Source organism: Rhinopithecus roxellana, chromosome 20 (assembly GCF_007565055.1).
Source record: "Rhinopithecus roxellana isolate Shanxi Qingling chromosome 20, ASM756505v1, whole genome shotgun sequence".
NCBI lineage: Eukaryota > Metazoa > Chordata > Mammalia > Primates > Cercopithecidae > Rhinopithecus > Rhinopithecus roxellana.
Window position 1 is genome coordinate 69,406,274 of NC_044568.1, and position 21,393 is coordinate 69,427,666.

General features: G+C 44.6%; 1 protein-coding gene across 2 annotated transcripts in view; it reads left to right on the forward strand.

The window, feature by feature from the left end:
• Positions 1 to 21,393, forward strand: part of CREBBP (CREB binding protein) — a 162,457-nt gene that overhangs the window by 11,173 nt on the left and 129,891 nt on the right. For both annotated transcript variants that reach the window (XM_010376035.2, XM_030924411.1), the window contains exon 2: positions 20,232 to 20,944. In XM_010376035.2, the coding sequence (XP_010374337.1) occupies positions 20,232 to 20,944 (713 nt within the window). The remainder of the gene's footprint in view (positions 1 to 20,231; positions 20,945 to 21,393) is intronic.

Consider the following 21,393-nt stretch of genomic DNA (forward strand, 5'->3'; position numbering starts at 1 on the left):
CTCAGTTACTGAAACTTAGGGGAGAATGGATTCTTTCTCAGCAGGAAAAGGGTGGATTGAGATGTTTCCTTTTTCTGGAATGCCTTTGTTCTCAGGATGCCCTCCAAGCCAGCGCTGTCCAGTGGTCCTTTTGGGGAGGGTAGCTCTATGTTGTATCTGTATGACACGGTACTGGAACCACGAGCCACGTGTGGCTGTTGAGTACTTGAATTGTGATTAGTGTGACTTAGGAACTAAATTTTAAATGTTATTTGATTTAAGTAAATGAAGATAGCAACATCTGGTTAGTTGCTACGGTATTGGACCACACAACTGTAAGTAGTACATTTACTTATCCTGTTTGTCTAGAGTTTTCTTTAAGATATGTATCACCTAGACATTTATGACAAAGTTCCTTTAAAACGATCATTTTTTACAGATGCAAGACTCCAAAAAAACACATGATGAAAGACTCCTTCAAAAATATTCACGGCTTAGGTCACAGTGTTCAGGATTATTCACTAATTTAGAAAATATTTGTTATGCTGTGGTGTAGGCCCTGGCGATCCAGTGTGGACGTGACAGGCCCTGTCTCTGCCCTCATGGGTAGTGATGGATACTGGACAGGTAACTGCAGTCAGGTGTGACCTTGGAGGGGACATACTGTGCACTGACTGGGGCACCAGACAGGGACTGAGCCTGTTTTGAAGGGTATTGGAAGTCCCTGGGGGCTGTGACGTTAGCACTGACACCTGAGGGTGAATAGGAGATGGCAGATAGTACTGTTCCAGGCGGAGGGAACAGCACACATAGCAGGCATGGAGGGCTGACTCTTGTGACAGTTTTTGGGTTATGTTCACTGGGCTACCAGAATTTAGGAGGCCTCATGGTTTTGCTTCTGAGAGGGTGGAGACTAAAGGTGTGATTCTGCCCTGCAGGGGTTGGTCGGGCCTAGGATCCAGTCTTGACTCCTACCACTTCATTCTTTTATTCAGCAAATATTTAAGTACATTTTATGTGTATCAGCTGTGGTGATAACAGTGGTGGCAGAAGCTGCTTCTGTCCTCAGGGAACTCTGAGTTGTGTGGTGTGAGTGAGCAGTCCCGTGGTGCCCACCATTGCCTATAGCATTTCACACTGAGCTCGATGTCTGACTGGAAGGAATTGGATGTCTCAGGCTGGGTGGTCAGGGAGGCTTGTTGGAGGAAGGACACCGGAGCTCATTGAGGGTGAGTAGAGCATCAGCTTGGGCATCTGAAGGTGAGGTAACGTCACCAAGGGCCTTGAATGTCAAACCAATGAGTCCAGTTTATTTTTTTTTAGGGCTTATAAAACACAATTAAATTTTTAAAAAACCCATGTCTGGAGTAATTGGGGGAACTCTTGTGATTTATTTTCCAGAAGTTTAGATTAGTTTTTTCCAAGGTGTATTTTTTCATCCAAGCTCAGGTCTGTAGGGAGAGTAGACAATGCTTTCCCCTCCTGAGCCCCATTTTTGGGAGGAAAAGGGCCCCATGGAAAGCAGCGTAAGAACTGGAACTAGTGTTCTTATTTAAGATGTTAGGAAATTTTTGTACAGTTTTCTTTTAAAAGTTTTTTTAAGTTCTTTTGAGTAGATAATATATTCATATGGTTCAGAATTCCAAAAAAGCGGAGTAATTGGTGAAAACCCTTCCTCCTCTCTGTTTCTGGTGTCACTGGTCATAGGCAACCAGTGTTAGCTGTTTCTTACATATTCTAGAGATGTACTGTGCGTAGCCAGGCAAATATGGTCTCTTCTTACTCTTTTTGCCCTAAGTAGCCCATTATATGTTATTCTACTATCAGTGCCTTTCAGACTGATACGTATCTCAGAGCTGTTAGAAATGTTAGTATTAGAAATGCAGGCTTTGTTCTATTTTTTTAAATTTATTTTTATTTATTTTGAGAAAGGGTCTCACTCTGTCCACCAGGCTGGTGTGCAGTTATGTGATCACAGCTCACTGCAGTGTCCACCTTCTGGACTCAAGCAATCCCACCTCAGCCTCCCAAGTAGCTAGGATGACAGGTGCATGCCACTATGCCTGGCTAATTTTTTTTTTTTTTGGTAGAGATATGGGGTCTTCCTATGTTGCCTAGGCTGGTCTTGAGCTCCTGGGCTCAAGCAATCCTTCCACCTCAGCCTCCCCAAGTTTAAGGATTACAGATGTGAGCCACTATGCTTGGCCCAGGCTTTCTTTTAATTAAGTCTTCTTTTTTAATGGTAAAATGTTTTGGTGCTGCACTTAGATAGATAACACAAAACAATTTTAATGTTTTCACTATATTATATAAATAGGAATAATTGAAGTTTTCTTGTTTTTTGTTTGAGACAGTCTTGCTCTGTCTGTCACTTAGGCTGGAGTGCAGTGGTGAGATTATAGCTCACTGTAGCCTCAAACTGCTAGGCTCAAGCCATCCTCCCACTTCAGCCTCCATAGTAGCTTGGACTACAGGCACGCACCACCAAGCCCAGATAATTTTTTATTTTTATTTTTGTAGAGACAGGGTCTTGCTATATTGCCTAGGCTTAAAGTTTTTTGTTTTTAAATTAATTCCATGTCATCTCAAAGAATATTAGAGGTTTTGTTATACGGTCATCAAAATGCATGTCATGCAGCCAGCTCACACAGAAGTTGTGTTTATTGTCTTTCAATTCCTGGAATCGATTCTTAAAACTTCTGGTTTTTATTACCTACCTTACTTAGTATTTGAAATAGAAATATCTGTGGGTTAGCAACCTACTTCAACACCAAGCAGATACAGTTTCTTGATTGGTAGGACTTCTAAGAACATTCTCATTAACTCCAGACTTTTTCATTAATTTAGTTAATTAACGTAGAGATTGTAAAACACTGAATATGACTCAGAAATCCTTTAGAAAAGAAAGGGTAAAATCATTGAAGCTCCATCAGAAGAGTAGCTGAGTTCCCTGGCATTGCAGACCCAGTTGAGGGAGAGTGATGGGTACTTAGGAGCGAAGATAAGGTTGAGAATCAATGAACAAAGGATAGAGAGCAAAAATGATAATTAGATCTCTTTTAGGGGTAGAAAGAGATATGCTAATGGTGTAGATAGGAAATTTCTAGAAGGAAATTTCTAGAAATTGTTTTTCGGGGTTGAGCTAGGGCTGTTTTGGGGGCTGTTTTTCATTTTATATTCTTCTGAGTTTTTTTTTTTTTTAAGCAAAAAACCATAAATGTATTACTTTCATACTGAAAAAAGAAAAACTAGTTAAAAACAAATTCAAAACAAAACATATTTTGGGGGTATATATGTTTTTGTATTGTTTTATTTTTATATTTGTGATTAGGAGAATCTGTTAAATGGTGACAAGCAAAGTTTTGGTTAATTTCTGTCGCAAAACCTTTAGACCTGTAATGAGAATTATTTGAACAAAGTACAAATTACCCCTAAGAGGTGCCATCCAGAGATAGGAAAATGTTACTGTTTTAGTGTGGCATCTGATCATCACGTCCTTTGTCACAAGCTCCATTTTTAGCATCATTTTTATATTAGAGGTTTCTTCATTGATTTGCTAGAAGCCACAAGACCTGACAGCCAACTAATTTTTGAGTATTTTGAAATAATGTCAGATTTCCCTATGTGAGCATTGGGTAGAAAATGTTACATGTCTATTGTCACATCCCTTTAGAAAAAAATACTTACTTTTGAAAAGTTCTTCTTTAAAGTGCCCTTCTTTTTCTAGCCTTTTAAGCTTATTTGTACACTAAATATATTTTAAACTAATAGTGAACCCATTTCAGATTTTATCCTCAAATCATAAACACTCTAACTGGAAACTGGAGCACTGGGAACCATTCCAGGTGTTATAACCTGGTGCTGAAGTTAATCACCTGGACCAGTACACCCCCAGTGGGGGTGCCTTAAAAAAATTGGTTTCTTAGCCGGGTGCAGTGGCTCATGCCTGTAATCCCTGCACTTTGGGAGGCTGAGGTAGGTGGATCATGAGGTCAGGATATCGAGACCATCCTGGCCAACATGGTGAAACCCCGTCTCTACTAAAATATAAAAATTAGCTGGGCATGGTGGCATGCACCTGTAGTCCCAGCCGCTTAGGAGGCTGAGGCAGGAGAATTGCTTGAACCCAGGAGGTGGAGATTGCAGTGAGCTGAAGTTGTGCCACTGCACTCCAGCCTGGGCAACAGATCAAGACTCCCATCTCAAAAAAAAAAAAAAGTAGTTTCTTTAATTACTTAAACTAGTAGTTCATTCACATGGCTCAGAAAACTCAGAGGACAAAACTTGTAGAGAGAGCCACCTTCCACCTAGTTCCTCCCAGGTAACCACTGGAAGTAGTGCTGTCTTCCAGGGTTTATCTGCATTCAGGCAGACACTGTTGTCTCATAGTTCTCTCTTCCCCCTTCCTGCCTTTTTCTTCTTAACTGAGGTTGCGTAGTGTACACATGGCTACATACCTTTATTGTCTTCTTATAGTTGCCTACCATTCCATTATGTGAGCTGTGCCATAATTGCTTTAATCCTGTCCCCACTGATCGACATTTAGGTTATTTCCAGTCTTGTCTTCTCACAAACAGAGCTTTAATGAATAGCCTTGTAAAGTTATGCAGGCAAGCAAATCTATGGAACAGATTCATAGAAATGGAATTAGTGCTTAAAAGGCATATGCATTTATAGTTTTGATCATAGCAGATTTTCCTTCAAGAGCCTGTGTGTTGGTAGAGTCTTAAAATCTGAAAAGCAGGCCAGGCGCAGTGGCTCATGCCTGTAATCCCAGTACCTTGGGAGGCTGAGGCAGACAGATCACGAGGTTAGGAGATCGAGACCATCCTGGCTAACACGGTGAAATCCTGTCTCTACTGAAAATACAAAAAAATTTAGCTGGGCATGGTGGCGGGCGCCTGTAGTCCCAGCTACTTGGGAGGCTGAAGCAGGAGGATGGCCTGAACCCGGTAGGTGGAGGTTGCAGTGAGCCGAGATCTCGCCACTGCACTCCAGCTGGGCGACAAAGCAAGACTCCATCTCAAAAAAAAAAAAAAAAAAAGTGAAAAGCAGCACATATATATTCTCAGTGTATACATTGTTAGATATGTTGCAGATATTCTTTTTTTGAGATAGAGTCTTGCTCAGTTGCCCAGGCTGGAGTGCATTGGCACGATCTTGGCTCACTGCAACCTCCGCCTATCGGGTTCAAGTGATTCTGGTGTCTCAGCCTCCTGGGATTACAGGCGTGTGCTACCATGCCCCGCTAATTTTTGCATTTTTAGTAGAGGAGGGGTTTCGCCATGTTGGCCAGGCTGGTCTCGAACGCCTGACCTCAGGTGACCTGCCTGCCTGGGCCTCCCACAGTGCTGGGATTACAGGTTTGAATCACCGTGCCCAGCCACAGATACTCTTTATCAGCATAGTCTCTGATGAGTAACACTAAGGTTGTTCTTCAGCTTGTGATTCTCCATCATGTTGTGCTTCTTAGTTGTTTCTGAATTCTCTCATTTTATGGTGTACCTTATTATTATTATTTTGAGTCAGGGTCTCACTGTCACCCAAGCTGGAGTGCAGTGAGGTGATCTCGGCTCACTGCAGCCTCCATCTCCCAGGCTCAAGCAGTTCTCCCACCTCAGCCTCATGAGCGGCTAGGACTACAGGCATGTACCACCATGCCTGGCTAATTTTTTTTTTTTTTTTTTTTTTTTTTTTTTTTTTTTGAGGCGGAGTCTCACTCTGTCACCCAGGCTGGAGTGCAGTGGCCGGATCTCAGCTCACTGCAAGCTCCGCCTCCCGGGTTTATGCCATTCTCCTGCCTCAGCCTCCTCCCGTGTAGCTGGGACTACAGGCGCCCGCCACCTCGCCCGGCTAGTTTTTTGTATTTTTTTTTTTTTTAGTAGAGACGGGGTTTCACCATGTTAGCCAGGATGGTCTCGATCTCCTGACCTTGTGATCCGCCCGTCTCGGCCTCCCAAAGTGCTGGGATTACAGGCTTGAGCCACTGCGCCCGGCCTTTCCTTTTTTTTTTTTATAGAGACTAGGTTTTGCTATGTTGTCCAGGCTGGTCTTGAACTCCTGGACACAAGCAGTTCAGCCTCCTCGGCTTCCCAAAGTGCTGGGATTACAGGCGTGAGCCACTATATCTGGTCCTGGCATACTTTTTGGATTTAAGACATTCATTTTCTGTTTGTGGCTCTCAAATAGCCTGCACGCCTCCACGCGTTCGTTGTACATGGAACTGGCACTTACAAATCTGCTTTCACGTCTGGAATATGCTCTTTCCCCCTTTCTTGACTTCTTGTTGCCACCCGCCAGCTACATCTCGCAGCATTTGGGACAGAGGACCTGGTCTCTGCATGTCCTATTGCTTGATCTTATGGTATGGCTGGGGAGTCTGAGTTGGTTGGGAATCTGGGGTCTGGGGCTGCTTCTGCAAAGGCTAGATCCTAGCTCGGCCCCGACATTCTTCCTCCTCCAGGACTATTCTTGGCTGGAGAATCCTCCCCCTGTAAGCAGGGTGGACAGGCGGCTGACTATAGCACCTCTCCGGGGTTTGGTGCCCCTCTCAGCTGTGGTGGTGGTCAGCAGTCAACCCCTTTTTGCTCTCCTGTCCCAGATAATTGGGCTAATGTGCAGGGGCTGCTGGGTCATTACTGTGTTCTGGTGGGAGCTGTCTGCTATGACAGCCACCTTCCGTTCCACCCTTGTACCCACCCTTCAGGGCTGAGAGAGGCAGCACACGAACCATGTTGAGGAAACTGACGTTGTCTTGGCTGTCTGGGAATGGCACTTCCCTGTGACTTGTAAGTGCACCAAGTAAAAATAGACTGGCTGCATTTCCAGGACAGTTTAGGGTCCCAGGTGACAAAGAACTTTGAATAAGGACTGTCTTGGGATTTGTGTGTGTGTGTGTGTGTTTTTTTTTTTTTTTTTTTTGAGACAATCTTGCTCTGTCACCCAGGCTGGAGTGCAGTGGCGTGAGCTCGGCTCATGGTAGCCTCTGCCTCCCGAGTTCAGCAGTTCTCCGGTGTCACCCTCTCAGGTAACTAGGATTACAGGCACCCACCACCACGCCCGGCTAATTTTGGTATTTTTAGTGGAGATGAGGTTTCACCATGTTGGCCAGGCTGGTCTTGATCTCCTGACCTCAGGTGATCTGCCCACCTGGGCTTCCTAAAATATTGGAATTACAGGCATGAGCTACTGTGCCTGGCCCTGTCTTGCTTGGGTTCTTTAAATGGAAGGTAAATAGCAATCATTCAGCAAAGCAGGATGTTTTTGATACCTGATACACCATGAAATGCATTTGAGAATGAATAAAAAAGCTAAAATTTTATAATCAATTACACAAAGTAGATTTTACCTTTTCCAGGTAGCATTCTTGAAAATTGTGTTAAGTGCTTTTGATAAATCAGATATTTCTCTTCTGATTTACATCACAGTTTCTAAGGTTCTGTAATTTTTATTTCAGTTAGTTTAACCTAATGCCGTAGCTTGATTTCTTTCCCCTACCTTCAAACTTTGAAGTTCATGATGTTTCCATAAACTGGGCAGGTTTACAGCTAAAAGAGTCCCCCTGGATGGACCCTTCTGTGACATGAAGAATATCCTGTAACTTGACTTTGAAATAATAGGCAAACACTGAACAGAGATTTAGAGGGAAAGGACACTAAGAAAAGACAATTCCAAAGAGGCAGGGACAGAAGACAGCAAGGCAGGCAGGCAGAGCTGGCTGCTCTGGTGTGGGGAGCTTCAAGGGAAAAGCTCCGAGATGGCAGGAGCCCCTCAGTAGCTACGAGTTCCATACAGTGGGAAGGGCCTCACTTTGGTAGGTATGTGGATCTGATACAGTAGGAAGAACCTCACTAGAATGTTCTATATGATGAATGGACTCCTTGGGGAAGATCATTGTTAATGTCTACTTAAATATCGTTCATCATACAAAACACAGCATATGACAGGAAAACAAGAAAACCCGAATTCTAGGCTCTAGTATAAATGTTAAGTGCTGTCTTGAGGGCTTTAAGACAATTCAGTTTATTAAACCCAAATTTAATAACCCGAGATTGTGTCACTGCACTCCAGCCTGGGCTACAGAGCAGGACTGCCTACTGTAGTGAGGCCCTTCCCACTGTATGGAACTCGTACCTACCCTGGGGTTCCTGCCATCTCGGAGCTTTTCCCTTGAAGCTCCCCACACCAGAGCAGCCAGCTCTGCCTGCCTTGCTGTCTTCTGTCCCTGTCTCTTTGGAATTGTCTTTTCTTAGTGTCCTTTCCCTCTAAAGTTCTGCTCCGAATTTGCCTCTTATTTGAAGCCTTTCCTACTTTTGTTCACTACCTTATTCCACTTGGCTGTAAAATATGACATACATGTTAATCAATTTAAGTTTGTGACTTGATGTCCATGGGCTATCTTCCTGAATTAGAGTACAGTCCTTTGGGGAGGCCAACTTCTATTCTAGTCTCAAACCAGCCAATCCTGCACTGAGTGAGGGCCGCTGAGCAGTGACTTGCTTTCTTCTGTAGGGGAGGGGAGGGGAGGGTGGGGGCTGCCAGCCAAGCTCTCTGGCTCTTCAGCAGATCACTGATTCTGAGGAGGGGCAAGACTTAGTCCAGATAAGATCACTGTTCAGAGTGAAGTACAACCTCATTATTCTGTTCTAATTAGGGGTTGGTGTGTCTGCATAAAAGAAGCCCGAATTACAGAAGATTTTAGAAGGAGGTTGCTTTAATTATTTCCTAATAGTCATTGTAAAAAAAGAAAAAAAGTTAGATGTCTTTTGGGAACTTGTTTAAATGCCTAGATAAAAATTACTTACGATGGCATAAATATTAATAAAACAGCTTTTCTCTTTCCTTTTTTTTTTTTTTCTTTTTTGGTATGGAGAGTTATTCCATTATTTTTTTTCTTTTTTGTATAATCCCCAAGAACTTTCAAAGCAAAGTAACCTTTAATTCTACTAGAATTGCCAGAGATCACCAGGGTTGAGTTTATTAGCAAGTCACTACCAGTGATAAGTAGTGACTGTTGAGTGTCTGCTCTGTACCAGCCCTGTGGGGCCAGGTTCTTACGGCTTTGGCTGGTTTAGCCCTCGTAGGTGCCTTGGGAGATGGGCTTGGGACAGTGATAATAATGACTAATATTTTTTGAGTCCTTACTGCGTGCCAGGCTCAGTGCTAAATGCTGTATGGTTTAATTCTTTGATCAACGATCCTGTGAAGCAGGTGCTACTGTCCTTCCATTTTATTTTATTTTATTTTATTTTATTTTATTTTATTTTATTTTATTTTATTTTATTTATTTATTTGAGACAGAGTTTTGCCGTTGTTGCCCAGGCTGGAGTGCGATGGCGCGATCTTGGCTCACTGCAGCCTCTACCTCCCCGTGATTCTCCTGCCCCAGCTTCCTGAGTAGCTGGGATTATAGGCACCTGCCACCATGCCCAGCTAATTTTTTGTATTTTTTAGTATTTTTAGTAGAGATGGGGTTTCACCATGTTGGCTAGGCTGCTTTCGAACTCCTGACCATAGGTGATCCACCCGTCTTGGCCTCCCAAAGTGCTGGGATTATAGACGTGAGCCACTGCACCCAACTGTCCTTCCATTTTAGAGCTAAGGAGCAGTATACAGGGAGGCAGTAGCTGTGATGACAGCTATGATCTGAACCAGGGCTTGGTTGAGTACTCTTCTCACTACACCAGACTGCACTTCCTGTGTCCATAGTGTCTAATTAGTAAGAGATCAGTAAACACACCGAGAGTCTAGTGTGGCCTTCAGGTCATTTAACAATAATAATAACTCTGTGAATCCTTCCACCACTCTCTAGATTCCTCATCTTTAGATGTGAACTTTTCCAGGATGCTTTGCCCTTGCTGGATCAAGTTTTTTGTATGTAGATTTTTTCCTTCAAATTTTAATTAACAAATAAAAATTGTACGTATTTATAATATACAACATGATGTTTTGAAATATCTATACATTGTGGATTGGCTAAATTGAGCTAAGTAACATATGCATTACCTCTTTCCTGTGTCTAGTGTTAACTTAGAAATTAAAAATTCTTTTTGGAGCCACAGTGGCACATGCCAGCAGTCTTGGCTACTTGGGAGGCTGAGGCAGGAGGATTGTCTGAGTCCAGGAGTTTAGGAGTTTGAAGCTGCATTGAACCATGATCACACTTGTGAATGACCACTGCACTCCAGCCTGGGCAGCACAGACCCCATCTCTTAAGAAAAACTTCCTTTTGTAAGTTTTTCGAGGGTAAGTAAATAGGTGAATAAAAATGTTTAGCTTTTGAAAGATTTAATAGAAGCATTTGAGTAGTCAGGGTTGTAGTACAAGTCTGAGGATGTAGGGGAAAATCAGGTTTCTCCTGTACTCATTTATTTCTATATTCAGTGTCAACAGTCAATACAGAACACTTCTGGGACCAGATTTGTGGAGGTTCCCCCAGCCACACACATACACTGAGTAAGCACTCGGTACTGCAGCAGACACCAGCTGACATGTAGATGGTGTCAGATCCCCTGGTTGAGGGCTCAGTTCCCAAGACTGCTCTCACCCCCTGCCGTTTGCAAGCCCCAAGTTGTTTTACCTGTGCTTCTGACTGGCTATAAATGGGGTTCCCACAAGCCCCTCCTTGGGTTCAATTAATTTGCTAGAGCGGTTGACAGAGCTCAAGGAAACATATTTACGGGTTTTTTTTTTTATTGTAAAAGATATTAAGAAGGATACCACTAAATATCAGGTGATAAGGCAAGGCATGCGAGAGGGCCATGTAGCTTTTTTGCCCCTTCCTTTTTTGCCCCTCTTTAGGAACCTGCTTGTGTTCAGCTATCTGGAAGCTCTCTGAACCCTCTACTTTTGGGTTTTTATGGAGGCTTCATTACATAGGCATGATTGATAAACCAATGGCCATTGGTTATCAGCTTAATTTAACATTTCTCCCTTCCTGGGAAATTAAGGATGGGCTGAAAGTCCCAGTCCTCTAATCAGTCATGCCTTGCTCTTCCTGGTGACCAGCTCCCATCCGAAGCTATCTAGGGGCTGCCAGCCATCATTCAATTCGTGAGCGTACAAAAAGACATTACTGGCTGGGTGTCGTGGCTCACACCTGTAATCCTAGCACTTTGTGAGGCCGAGGCGGGTGGATCATCTGAGATTGGGAGTTCTAGACCAGCCTGACCAACATGGTGAAACCCTGTCTCTACTAAAAATACAAAAAATTAGCCGGGCGTGGTGGTATGCGCCTGTAATCCCAGCTACTTGGGAGGCTGAGGCGGGAGAATCGTTTGAATCCGGGAAGTAGAGGCTGCAGTGAGCCAAGATCTTGCCACTGCACTCCAGCCTAGGCGGCAGAGCCAAAAAACAAAAAACGAAACAAACAAACAAACAAAACTGCTTTGGAGGTTCCCAGGATTTTAGGAGTTGTATGCCAGAGACAGGATGGAAGACCAAATACATATTCACGGTGTTACAAAAGTAATGCAAAAGACAGTCTAAAGAAACCATGAAAAAAAAATCTAAAGAAAGGAGACCTTTTTCACAGGAAATAGGGATGTGAGAGAGAAATTAGGAGTGGGTGAGGAAGATAAAATATGTGTGGGAGGGAAAGCAGAGAAATATGAACACATCACAAAATAGCATCTGAACTCTTTCTTGCTTATTTCTCACACTACTGTTGCTCATTCTACATTATGCCATTTATTCTGTGTATCAGTTCTAGGGTTGGGGTTCATTGATGCTGAGTTTGTAGTCAAAGACTGAAATATACTTGGGTGGTCCCCTAAAAGGTAAAGAGGGCAATAGGAAAAAGTCTTAAAGAGAAAGATGAGTCGGTGTAATATTTCTAGAGAATTCATTATTGTTTCTGTTTTCAGAAAGTAGTGGTAAACATTAAGATTACTTAAGATTACTGCTTTATATCTTTGACTAGACAGGCAGGTTGTTGATACTGTGTATCCTCTATAATTTGTGCACTCAGACGTGGGTTTATTGAGTGCCTAGTACATATAAAGCATTTTATGCTAGGCACTGAGTAGATAAGCAAGACAGGATCCCTGCTTTCAGGGAGCTTACAGCCTCACGCGTTATAACGTGAAGTTGTTAGCATAATTTTAATGCATTATGTCTGTAGGAGCATAAAATAGTTTTTATTTCCAGAAGAAGGTGTGATAAACCAGTCCTGTCCATACAAATAGTTTGGGACTCCAAGTGGAATTCAAAGAAAAAAATAAGGTATTAGGAAAGAGGACACTGTAGAAAACCTGAAGAAAGGTGTGTTTTGTGGATACTTTGGCTGATGCCTTTGACATTTTTTTCAGATGAGACTGTTTTCAAATGTTATTGGCTGCACAGATTGATTTAGCCACCCACCTGGGGTTTGATTCTAATAGTTCATTCCTTGCTTAAGGTGAAATGCTGATTTCTGGTCATGATTATTAAGAATGGATCCTGGAACAGATGTGGGTCCCATTTGTCTTTCAGTGTTTAGGAGTGATCCCCATCTAACAGTCTCTGTGTGCGGACCGCCGACTTGGGTTTCCGAGTATACAAGTGAATGTCTCTCTACCTTGCTTGTCTTTCTTGAGGCTGCCTGAGTTTGGCTATAACTTTTTCCTTCCTAAGTCCCTACTATTTTCCTCATTCCTCACTGGGTCTTCCCAGCCTTGTATGAGTGTGATAGAAATGGGAAGTGTGTAGCCTCTCTTTACTCTCATTTCAGCTTAATGAAAGGGGTAGCCTCCTGCTTGGCAGCCAGGAAGCTCCAAAAGAGAAAATTCCTGTCCCTAGCTATGAAAGTATGACAGGCAGTGTTTGCTATTTGACATCGGCTGGGGAAGTCTCCCTTGAGGTGCAAACGCCCTGGGTGCAGGGTACCCACAGTCTCCTTTGCTTTGCGTTCTCCCGGGCCCCTGGTGACGGTCAGAGAGAAGAGAGCTTACCTGGGACTGGATCGCTGTCAATCCTGAACCTTAGGAACTTCCGATGATACAGATTGCTCTTGCTCAAGCCATGTGTTGGGACACTTTGGTGTGTAGAAAGCAAAGCTGTGCTGTGTTGCAATATCCTGGCCTGCCTCCTTCACTCCCCTTTGTCAGTTTTTTTGAACTAGGGAATATGAAAATGTGGTGACAGTGGTGAACAGAAGGGTGATGATACGACTATGTGTGCACCCTATCTTGTCTTTTAAAAAGCCACACCTATATATTTGGCTTTACATATATTCATATGGTGAATTACAGAAGAAAAATCAGTCAACTGTCCCTTCACCCAAACAGCTGGTATATGTATTTGGACTGAAATAGGATGAAAAAGTGGTCAGGGTGGTCAGAATGTAGCAGACCAGTGAAAAACAAAAACACTACCCAGGACAGAAGCCCTGCTTACAATTTGGAAACTTGCTTGTGAATTTAAATTTGGTAAGAACTAGAATAAATCAACAAATGAAAGCTGATAGCTCTGAGAGTGGCAGGATGATAGGTGAATTTTTTAACTCTGGGGTGTTGGTACCCTTGTTTTGCAGGTGGGGTATGAAGATGCAGAGATGAAGCAGTTTGCCCAAAGATGTAGGATTTGAGCTCCTGTGCTCAGCTTCCTGGTGTTCTGTTCCCGTTGGCCTACACTGAGGCCAGCCCTGCTGGGTTTCACTAACTACTCTCTGAGTTTGTCTGCTCTTCTGTGGCCTGGCCTCCCTCTCCTAGGAAGAGTGCTTAGGGATGTTTGAAATAGCCAGTTAGGTCGCCTTTTGCAGATTTTTCCAAACTTAAATATAAAATATTTGGCACTTGTTTGCTTCTGGGTTACAGTGCTTGACATGGTCTCTTCATCCTTGCCCTGGACAGAAAGGAAGGAAAGCTGATCTCTCATGTAATGGCTCCACTTCCTGGTTTAGATGAAGTTTCATTTTCATGCTTATCAGTTATCATCAGTTAAGGAACACTGCTTTTTTTTTTTTTTTTTTTTTTTTTGAGAAAGAGTCTCGCTCTGTCGCCCAGGCTGGAGTGCAGTGGCCGGATCTCAGCTCACTGCAAGCTCCGCCTCCCGGGTTTACGCCATTCTCCTGCCTCAGCCTCCGGAGTAGCTGGGACTACAGGCGCCCGCCACCACGCCCGGCTAGTGTTTTTGTATTTTTTTAGTAGAGACGGGGTTTCACTGTGTTAGCCAGGATGGTCTCGATCGCCTGACCTCGTGATCCGCCCGTCTCGGCCTCCCAAAGTGCTGGGATTACAGGCTTGCGCCACCGCACCCGGCGGAACACTGCATTTTTAAAAGTTATTTTGGACTGCAGTGGCTCATGCCTGTAATCCCAATGCTTTGGGAGACTGAGGTGGGAGTATTTCTTGAGGCCAGGGATTTGAGACCAGCCTGGGCAACATAGCAAGACCCCATTTCTACAAAAAAATAATTTTTTTTTAATTAGCTGGCAAGTCTGGGAAACATGGTAAAAACAGTACAAAAATTAGGTAGGTGTGTTGGTGCGAGGCAGAAGCTGCAGTGAGCCTAGAACTTGACTGCACTCCAGCCTGGGCGACAGAGCAAGACCCTGTCAAAATAATTATTTAATTAATTCATTAATTAAAAATAAAATAAAAAATGAGCTGTGTGTGGTGGGGTACACCTGTGGTTCCAGCTGTAGGGGGCTGAAGCGGGAGAGTTGGTGGAGTCCAGGAGTTCGAGGATACAGTGAGCTGTGATCGAGCCATTGCACTCCGGCCTGGGTGACAGAGCAAGACCCCATCTCTAAAACATAAAATAAAAAATAAAAAGTTGTTATTTTTGGAGGGTACGTATTTTATTTTTTCCTTTTATTTGTAGTTGACATGTAGCAGTTGTATATATTAATAGGGTACAGAATATTTTGTAACAGGCATGCAATGCACAATGAGCAAATCATAGTAATTAGGATATCCACTACCTCAAACATTTATCATTTGGTTGGACAAAAGTATTCATTAGGGAAGACTGTGTAAAAGTGTGTGTGCAGGTGGACAAAGCCTGGAGGGCAACAAAGAAAAGAGTAGTTATGTTAGGACTTTTTTTTTTTTTTTTTTTTTTTTTTGAGACGGAATCTCTCTCTGTCACCCAGGCTGGAGTGCAGTGGCGCGATCTCGGCTCACTACAAGCTCCGCCTCCCAGGTTCACACCATTCTACTGCCTCAGCCTCCCGAGTAGCTGGGGCTACAGGCACCTGCCACCACGCCCGGCTAATTTTTTTTTTTTTTTTTTTTTGTATTTTTGGTAGAGACAGGGTTTCACCGTGTTAGCCAGGATGGTCTTTATCTCCTGACCTCGTGATCTGCCCGCCTTGGACTCCCAAAGTGTTGGGATTACAGGCGTGAGCCACCGTGCCTGGCCTGAGAGGACTTTTTAATAAAATGTTATATTGTGCAGTCTTTGTATCTGGACACCTCAGTGAATCTCCAAATTTAGGATAGCATAATAGCATAAAAACTATGAATTGGGACCCTCAGAAGCATGTTGAGTCCTAGTTCACCAGGTACAGGCCCTGTGTCCTCATGGAGCTGTCTGCTGTATCCGGGATCAGATTCCTGTTTCTTCAGAATGACGTGTCCTATAACCATGAGGAGGTACCCCAAATTGAAGGACCTTCTACAATAACAGCTAGCCTCTATTCTTCAAAAATGTGAGTTACGGCTGGGTGCAGTGGCTCACGCCTGTAATCCTAGCACTTTGGGAGGCCTTGGCGGGCAGATCTCCTGAGGTCAGGAGTTCGAGACCAGCCTGGCCAACATGGCGAAACTCCACCTCTACTAAAAATACAAACGTTAGGCGGGTGCAGTGGCGCACACTTGTAATCCCAGCTACTCCGGCTGAGGTTGGAGAATTGCTTGAACCCAGGAGGCAAAGGTTTCAGTGAGCCTAGATTGTGCCACTGCACTCCATCTAGCCTGGGTGACAGAGCTAGACTCTGTCTAAAAATAATAATAATAATAAATTAATTAATAATAAAATGTCAGTTAGAAAGACAAAGGCCAGGGAACCTTTGAACCTTTTTCGATTAAACAAGGCGACAAAGACATGACAATTAAATGCACCATGATCCTGAATTAGATCTCGGATCTTGTAATCTCATGGCTATAGGACATGTCATTTTGAAGAGACAGATGTGAAAAGAGCATTATTGGGACAACCAGCAACATTTGAGTAAGGGCAGTATATTCAGTATTGTATCAGTGTTACATTTCCTGAGTTGCACATGCATACTGTGATTATGTAAGAGGATGTTCTTAGGAGATACGTACTGAAGTACTTAGGAGAACAGTGTCATTTTGTCTACAGCTTACTGTCAGTCTCAGTTTTTGTTCAAAAACTGTTGCATGCATGTACACACTCGTAAATCACACCTCATTCCTTATAGACAGGTGGGAAGATACAAGTGTGTGTTAGACATGATTTTCTAGACTGACAAGAGGGACTGTTCGGTTGGGCAGGGGCAGCCCAAAGTCTTCCTAGTTGCTGTGTGTAATCTGAGTGGGAACTGAGGTGAGTTTTAGAACGAGAGAGAGATTCAAGAAGAAAGATTCCCAATGCATGTGCCAGCTCTTAGTGTTGTGGCTGGAAAGTAGGAGGCATCTGGTGTTGTCCTGTAAAGGAAGGCCGAAAAGATAGCCTCACATGCCATGAGAAGGTGTTTGAACTTCTTCCAAAGACATGATGGGTCTGTTAGGTTTAGGGTAAGGGTTAAACTCTGGCTAAAATGGCTTAAATGATAGTAAGTGTATTTTCTCGCATAACATGAAGTTCGAAGGTGGGAAAGTACCACTGTTGCATCACTCAGCAGTTCAGAGATGGTCTACCCACCCCAGGTGTTTGTGTTTTTGGCTACAGCCATTCTTAGCATGCAAGTGGTGTCTGCTCTCTTGGCTACAGGGTGGTTGTCAGCCGCCCATGACGAGATGTAGTGAAGAAGAGGAGGGAGATTTCTTTCCGAGCATCCCTTACTGTTAGGAAGGAACACCTTTTCCACAATGGTCCTGGTTCAGTGTACCTTCAGATTCCCTTAGCTGAGATTGTGTCACCTGCAAAGGAGAATGTGATCATGGTAGTGGGCTTATCTGGTCACTCCCCCTCCTGTGGCCAGGAAAGGTGTTGCCCTTCCTCAGAGGAACCTCCCAGGGAGCCACCTCAGATCATGTGGGTGTTGCCAGCAGCATGGGGCCAGGGGTATTGGGTAAGCAGACATTAGGGTCTGCCACCATGCAGAAAAAATGTTTTAGTTTTTTCTTTTTTTTTTTTTTTTGAGATGGAGTTTCGCTCTTGTTGCCTAGGCTGGAGTGCAATGGCGATATCTCAGTTCACTGCAACTTCCACCTCCCAGGTTCAAGCGACTCTCCTGCCTCAGCCTCCCGAGTAGTCGCAATTACAGGTGACTGCCACCACGCCCAGCTCCTTTTTGTATTTTTAGAGGAGACAGGGCTTTGCCATGTTAGCCAGGCTGGTCTCGAAATCCTGACCTCAGATGGTCTGCCTACCTCAGCCTCCCAAAGTGCTGGGATGATAGGCATAAGCCACAGTGCCTGGCTGATGTATGGTATGGTGTTTTTTGTTTGTTTTTTTTGAGATGGAGTCTCACTCTGTTGCCCGGGCTGGAGTGCAGTGGCGCGATCTTGGCTCACTGCAAGCTCCACCTCCCGGGTTCACACCCTTCTTCTGCTTCAGCCTCCCGAGTAGCTGGGACTACAGGCGTCTGCCACCACGCCCAGCTAATTTTTTGTAGTTTTAGTAGAGACAGGGTTTCACCGTGTTAGCCAGGATGGTCTCAATCTCCTGACCTCATGATCTGCCCACCTTGGCCTCCCAAAGTGCTGGGATTACAGGCATGAGCCACTGCGCCCGGCCTGAAGTTTTAAAGTATTATGCAGCAGCTTATTACACCTCGTGTTATGGATAGCAGTAACAATAATACACAGTACTTAGCATTTACCACCCACAGGCACTGTTTGTTCCCAGTCGTGTTTTACACTTATTTATTCATTTGGTGCTCACAACAGCCTTATGAGGTGTAGGGGCCGTTGTTACCCCTAGTTTCCAGATGAGGAAACTGAGGCAAAGAAAGGCTGAGTAACCTACCAAGGTCACATCACTAATGAATGGGGGGAGCTGGAGTCCAGTGTGGGCAGCCCCAGTCTAGATTCTATAACCACTAGGAAAAACTGCCTCTGGGTATTTTTTGTGCTTTTTTTTTGGGATGCTACAGATAATACTAAAATGAACATATTTCTACATACCTCTTCCTTTGCACATACATGAATAGCCTGGCCATCGTGGGTTAGAGTACGTGGGAGATGAGAAGGTAGAGATGACATGTGTAGACCATGCTTCAGAGAAAAGTTAATTTGAAAGGGACTGGAAAAAAGGGATTGTTTTAGTTCCCATTTCTTTCCTTATCAGGAAGGATGGATTATTTTGTTTAGTGTTTTATCTCCCCTTGGGGTGATGACCTGCTTATGTCCTTTGTCCATTTATAGTCGGGACTCAGTGTGCTTCTCATCTTCCTGTGTGATTGACATTTACCCTTTTCATATACTACAAATACTTTTAGTCTCTTTATTTTCTTTTATTTTCAACTCTTCGTATTTTCTGTGTGTGTCTTTATTATCATTTCCTGCAGCTTCAACACTTTAAGAAATCACTGATTTCATTTTGCATTAAAGCTAGTTTATTTTTTGTATTTTAACTTTTAAATAATGTAATTGGCCGGGCACGGTGGCTCACGCCTGTAATCTCAGCACTTTGACAGGCTGAGGCGGGTGGATCACGACGTCAGGAGATTGAGACCATCCTGGCTAACACCGTGAAACCCCGTCTCTACTGAAAATACAAAAAATTAGCCGGGCGTGGTGGCGGGGGCCTGTAATCCCAGCTACTCTGGACACGGAGGCAGGAGAATGGCGTGAACTCGGGAGGCGGAGCTTGCAGTGAGCCGAGATCGCGCCACTGCACTCCAGCCTGGGCGACAGAGGGAGACTCTGTCTCAAAAAAACAAAAAAAAGTAAGATTGACTTTACTGTCCCTAAATTGCTGTTCATCCAAGTCAGTGCCCAGTTACTTTTCTACACACATACATTGTTTTTTCTTTTGTTTGTTTTTTTTTTTTTTTTTTTTTTTTTTTGAGATGGAGTCTGGCTCTGCCGCCCAGGCTGGAGTGCAGTGGCGCGATCTCAGCTCACTGCAAGCTCCGCCTCCCGGGTTCACGCCATTCTCCTGTCTCAGCCTCCCGAGTAGGTGGGACTACAGGCGCCCGCCTCGTCGCCCGGCTAGTTTTTTGTATTTTTCAGTAGAGACGGGGTTTCACCGTGTTAGCCAGGATGGTCTCGATCTCCTGACCTCATGATCCGCCCGTCTCGGCCTCCCAAAGTGCTGGGATTACAGGCTTGAGCCACCGCGCCCGGCCCTTGTTTTGTTTTGTTTTGTTTTGTTTGGTTTTTGGGGGACGGAGTCTCTCTGTCGCCCAGGCTAGAGTGCAGTGGCGCGATCTCGGCTCACTGCAAGCTCCGCCTCCCGAGTTCACGCCATTCTCCTGCCTCAGCGTCCTGAGTAGCTGGGATTACAGGCGCCCGCCACCTCGCCCGGCTGATTTTTTGTGTTTTTAGTAGAGACTGGGTTTTACCGTGTTAGCCAGGATGGTCTCGATCTCCTGACCTTGTGATCCGCCCACCTTGGCCTCCCAAGGTGCTGGGATTATAGGGTGAGCCACTGCGTCCGGCCACACATGCATTATTAAAAGCATTTTAAAATTATAATTCAGTGAATTTGGGGTCTTCTCATTGTTTTCTTTTAATTTGTATATCTGAGTTTGCCCTCACACCACACTATTATGGTAAATCTAGTAGGGCTGTCCTCATCTGTTTAACTTTTCTGTCTTCAGAATTTGAAGGAAATTTTTTTCTTTTTTTAGTTTCCCCAATAAACTTGTAAATCATTTTGGCATTACTCTTTTTTTTTTTTTTTTTTTTTTTTTTTTTGAGACGGAGTGTTGCTCTTGCTGCCCGGGTTGGAGTGCAACGGTGCGGTCTTGGCCCACTGCAGCCTCCGCCTCCCGGGGTCAAGCTATTCTCCTGCCTTAGCCTCCGGAGTAGCTGAGATTACAGGCATGCGCAACCATGCCCGGCTAATGACATGACTCTTAAGACATGCTAGTGTTTGTGCTGAATGCCCCATTAGGTTAAGATCATAGAAACATGGCAGTTGGAGAGCTGTTAAGGTTGCCTAGTTTCTCATTTCCATTTCTGTTTAATTTCTAGATTTTGGATCATTGTTTGACTTGGAAAATGATCTTCCTGATGAGCTGATACCCAATGGAGGAGAATTAGGCCTTTTAAACAGTGGGAACCTTGTTCCAGATGCTGCTTCCAAACATAAACAACTGTCGGAGCTTCTACGAGGAGGCAGCGGCTCTAGTATCAACCCAGGAATAGGAAATGTGAGCACCAGCAGCCCTGTGCAGCAGGGCCTGGGTGGCCAGGCTCAAGGGCAGCCGAACAGTGCGAACATGGCCAGCCTCAGTGCCATGGGCAAGAGCCCTCTGAGCCAGGGAGATTCTTCAGCCCCCAGCCTGCCCAAACAGGCAGCCAGCACCTCTGGGCCCACCCCCCCTGCCTCGCAAGCACTGAATCCGCAAGCACAAAAGCAAGTGGGCCTGGCAACTAGCAGCCCTGCCACGTCACAGACTGGACCTGGTATCTGCATGAATGCTAACTTTAACCAGACCCACCCAGGCCTGCTCAATAGTAACTCTGGCCATAGCTTAATGAATCAGGCTTCACAAGGGCAGGCGCAAGTCATGAATGGATCTCTTGGGGCTGCTGGCAGAGGAAGGGGAGCTGGAATGCCATACCCTACTCCAGCCATGCAGGGCGCCACGAGCAGCGTGCTGGCCGAGACCCTAACGCAGGTTTCCCCGCAAATGACTGGTCACGCGGGACTGAACACCGCACAGGCAGGAGGCATGGCCAAGGTAAGTGAGCTGATGCACTTTCAATACTTCCTACCTAACCGCGGGCTTTCCCTCTGAGTAATGCGTAAAATGGGACCATGTGGCCCACTCCTGTTTCTCCTCTTGGGCTCTCCACGTGCCACTCATACTTGGAAGAGACAGATTTCTTTCTAGGTTAAAGATCTCTGCACCATTTCTGTCTTTAAAATGAGAATTCTTAAAGAAGTAGGATAGCTTGCAGGTCAGGCAGTTGGAAAATACAGGGCCTAATGTGTCCATGAACCTGTTAAAGATTGCTTCCCGCCTCTGTACCGCCCACTGAGGAGGTGATCGTTAGTCTGTGTGCTCCTCTATGGCTACCCAGTGAAGTATCTGTTGTCACAGTGTCCATTTCACTGAATGAGAAAGCTGTGTTCCAGGGTTGTCAGCTCACTCTCTGCCGTGTTAACAAGCAAGAGGTGGCAGAGCCA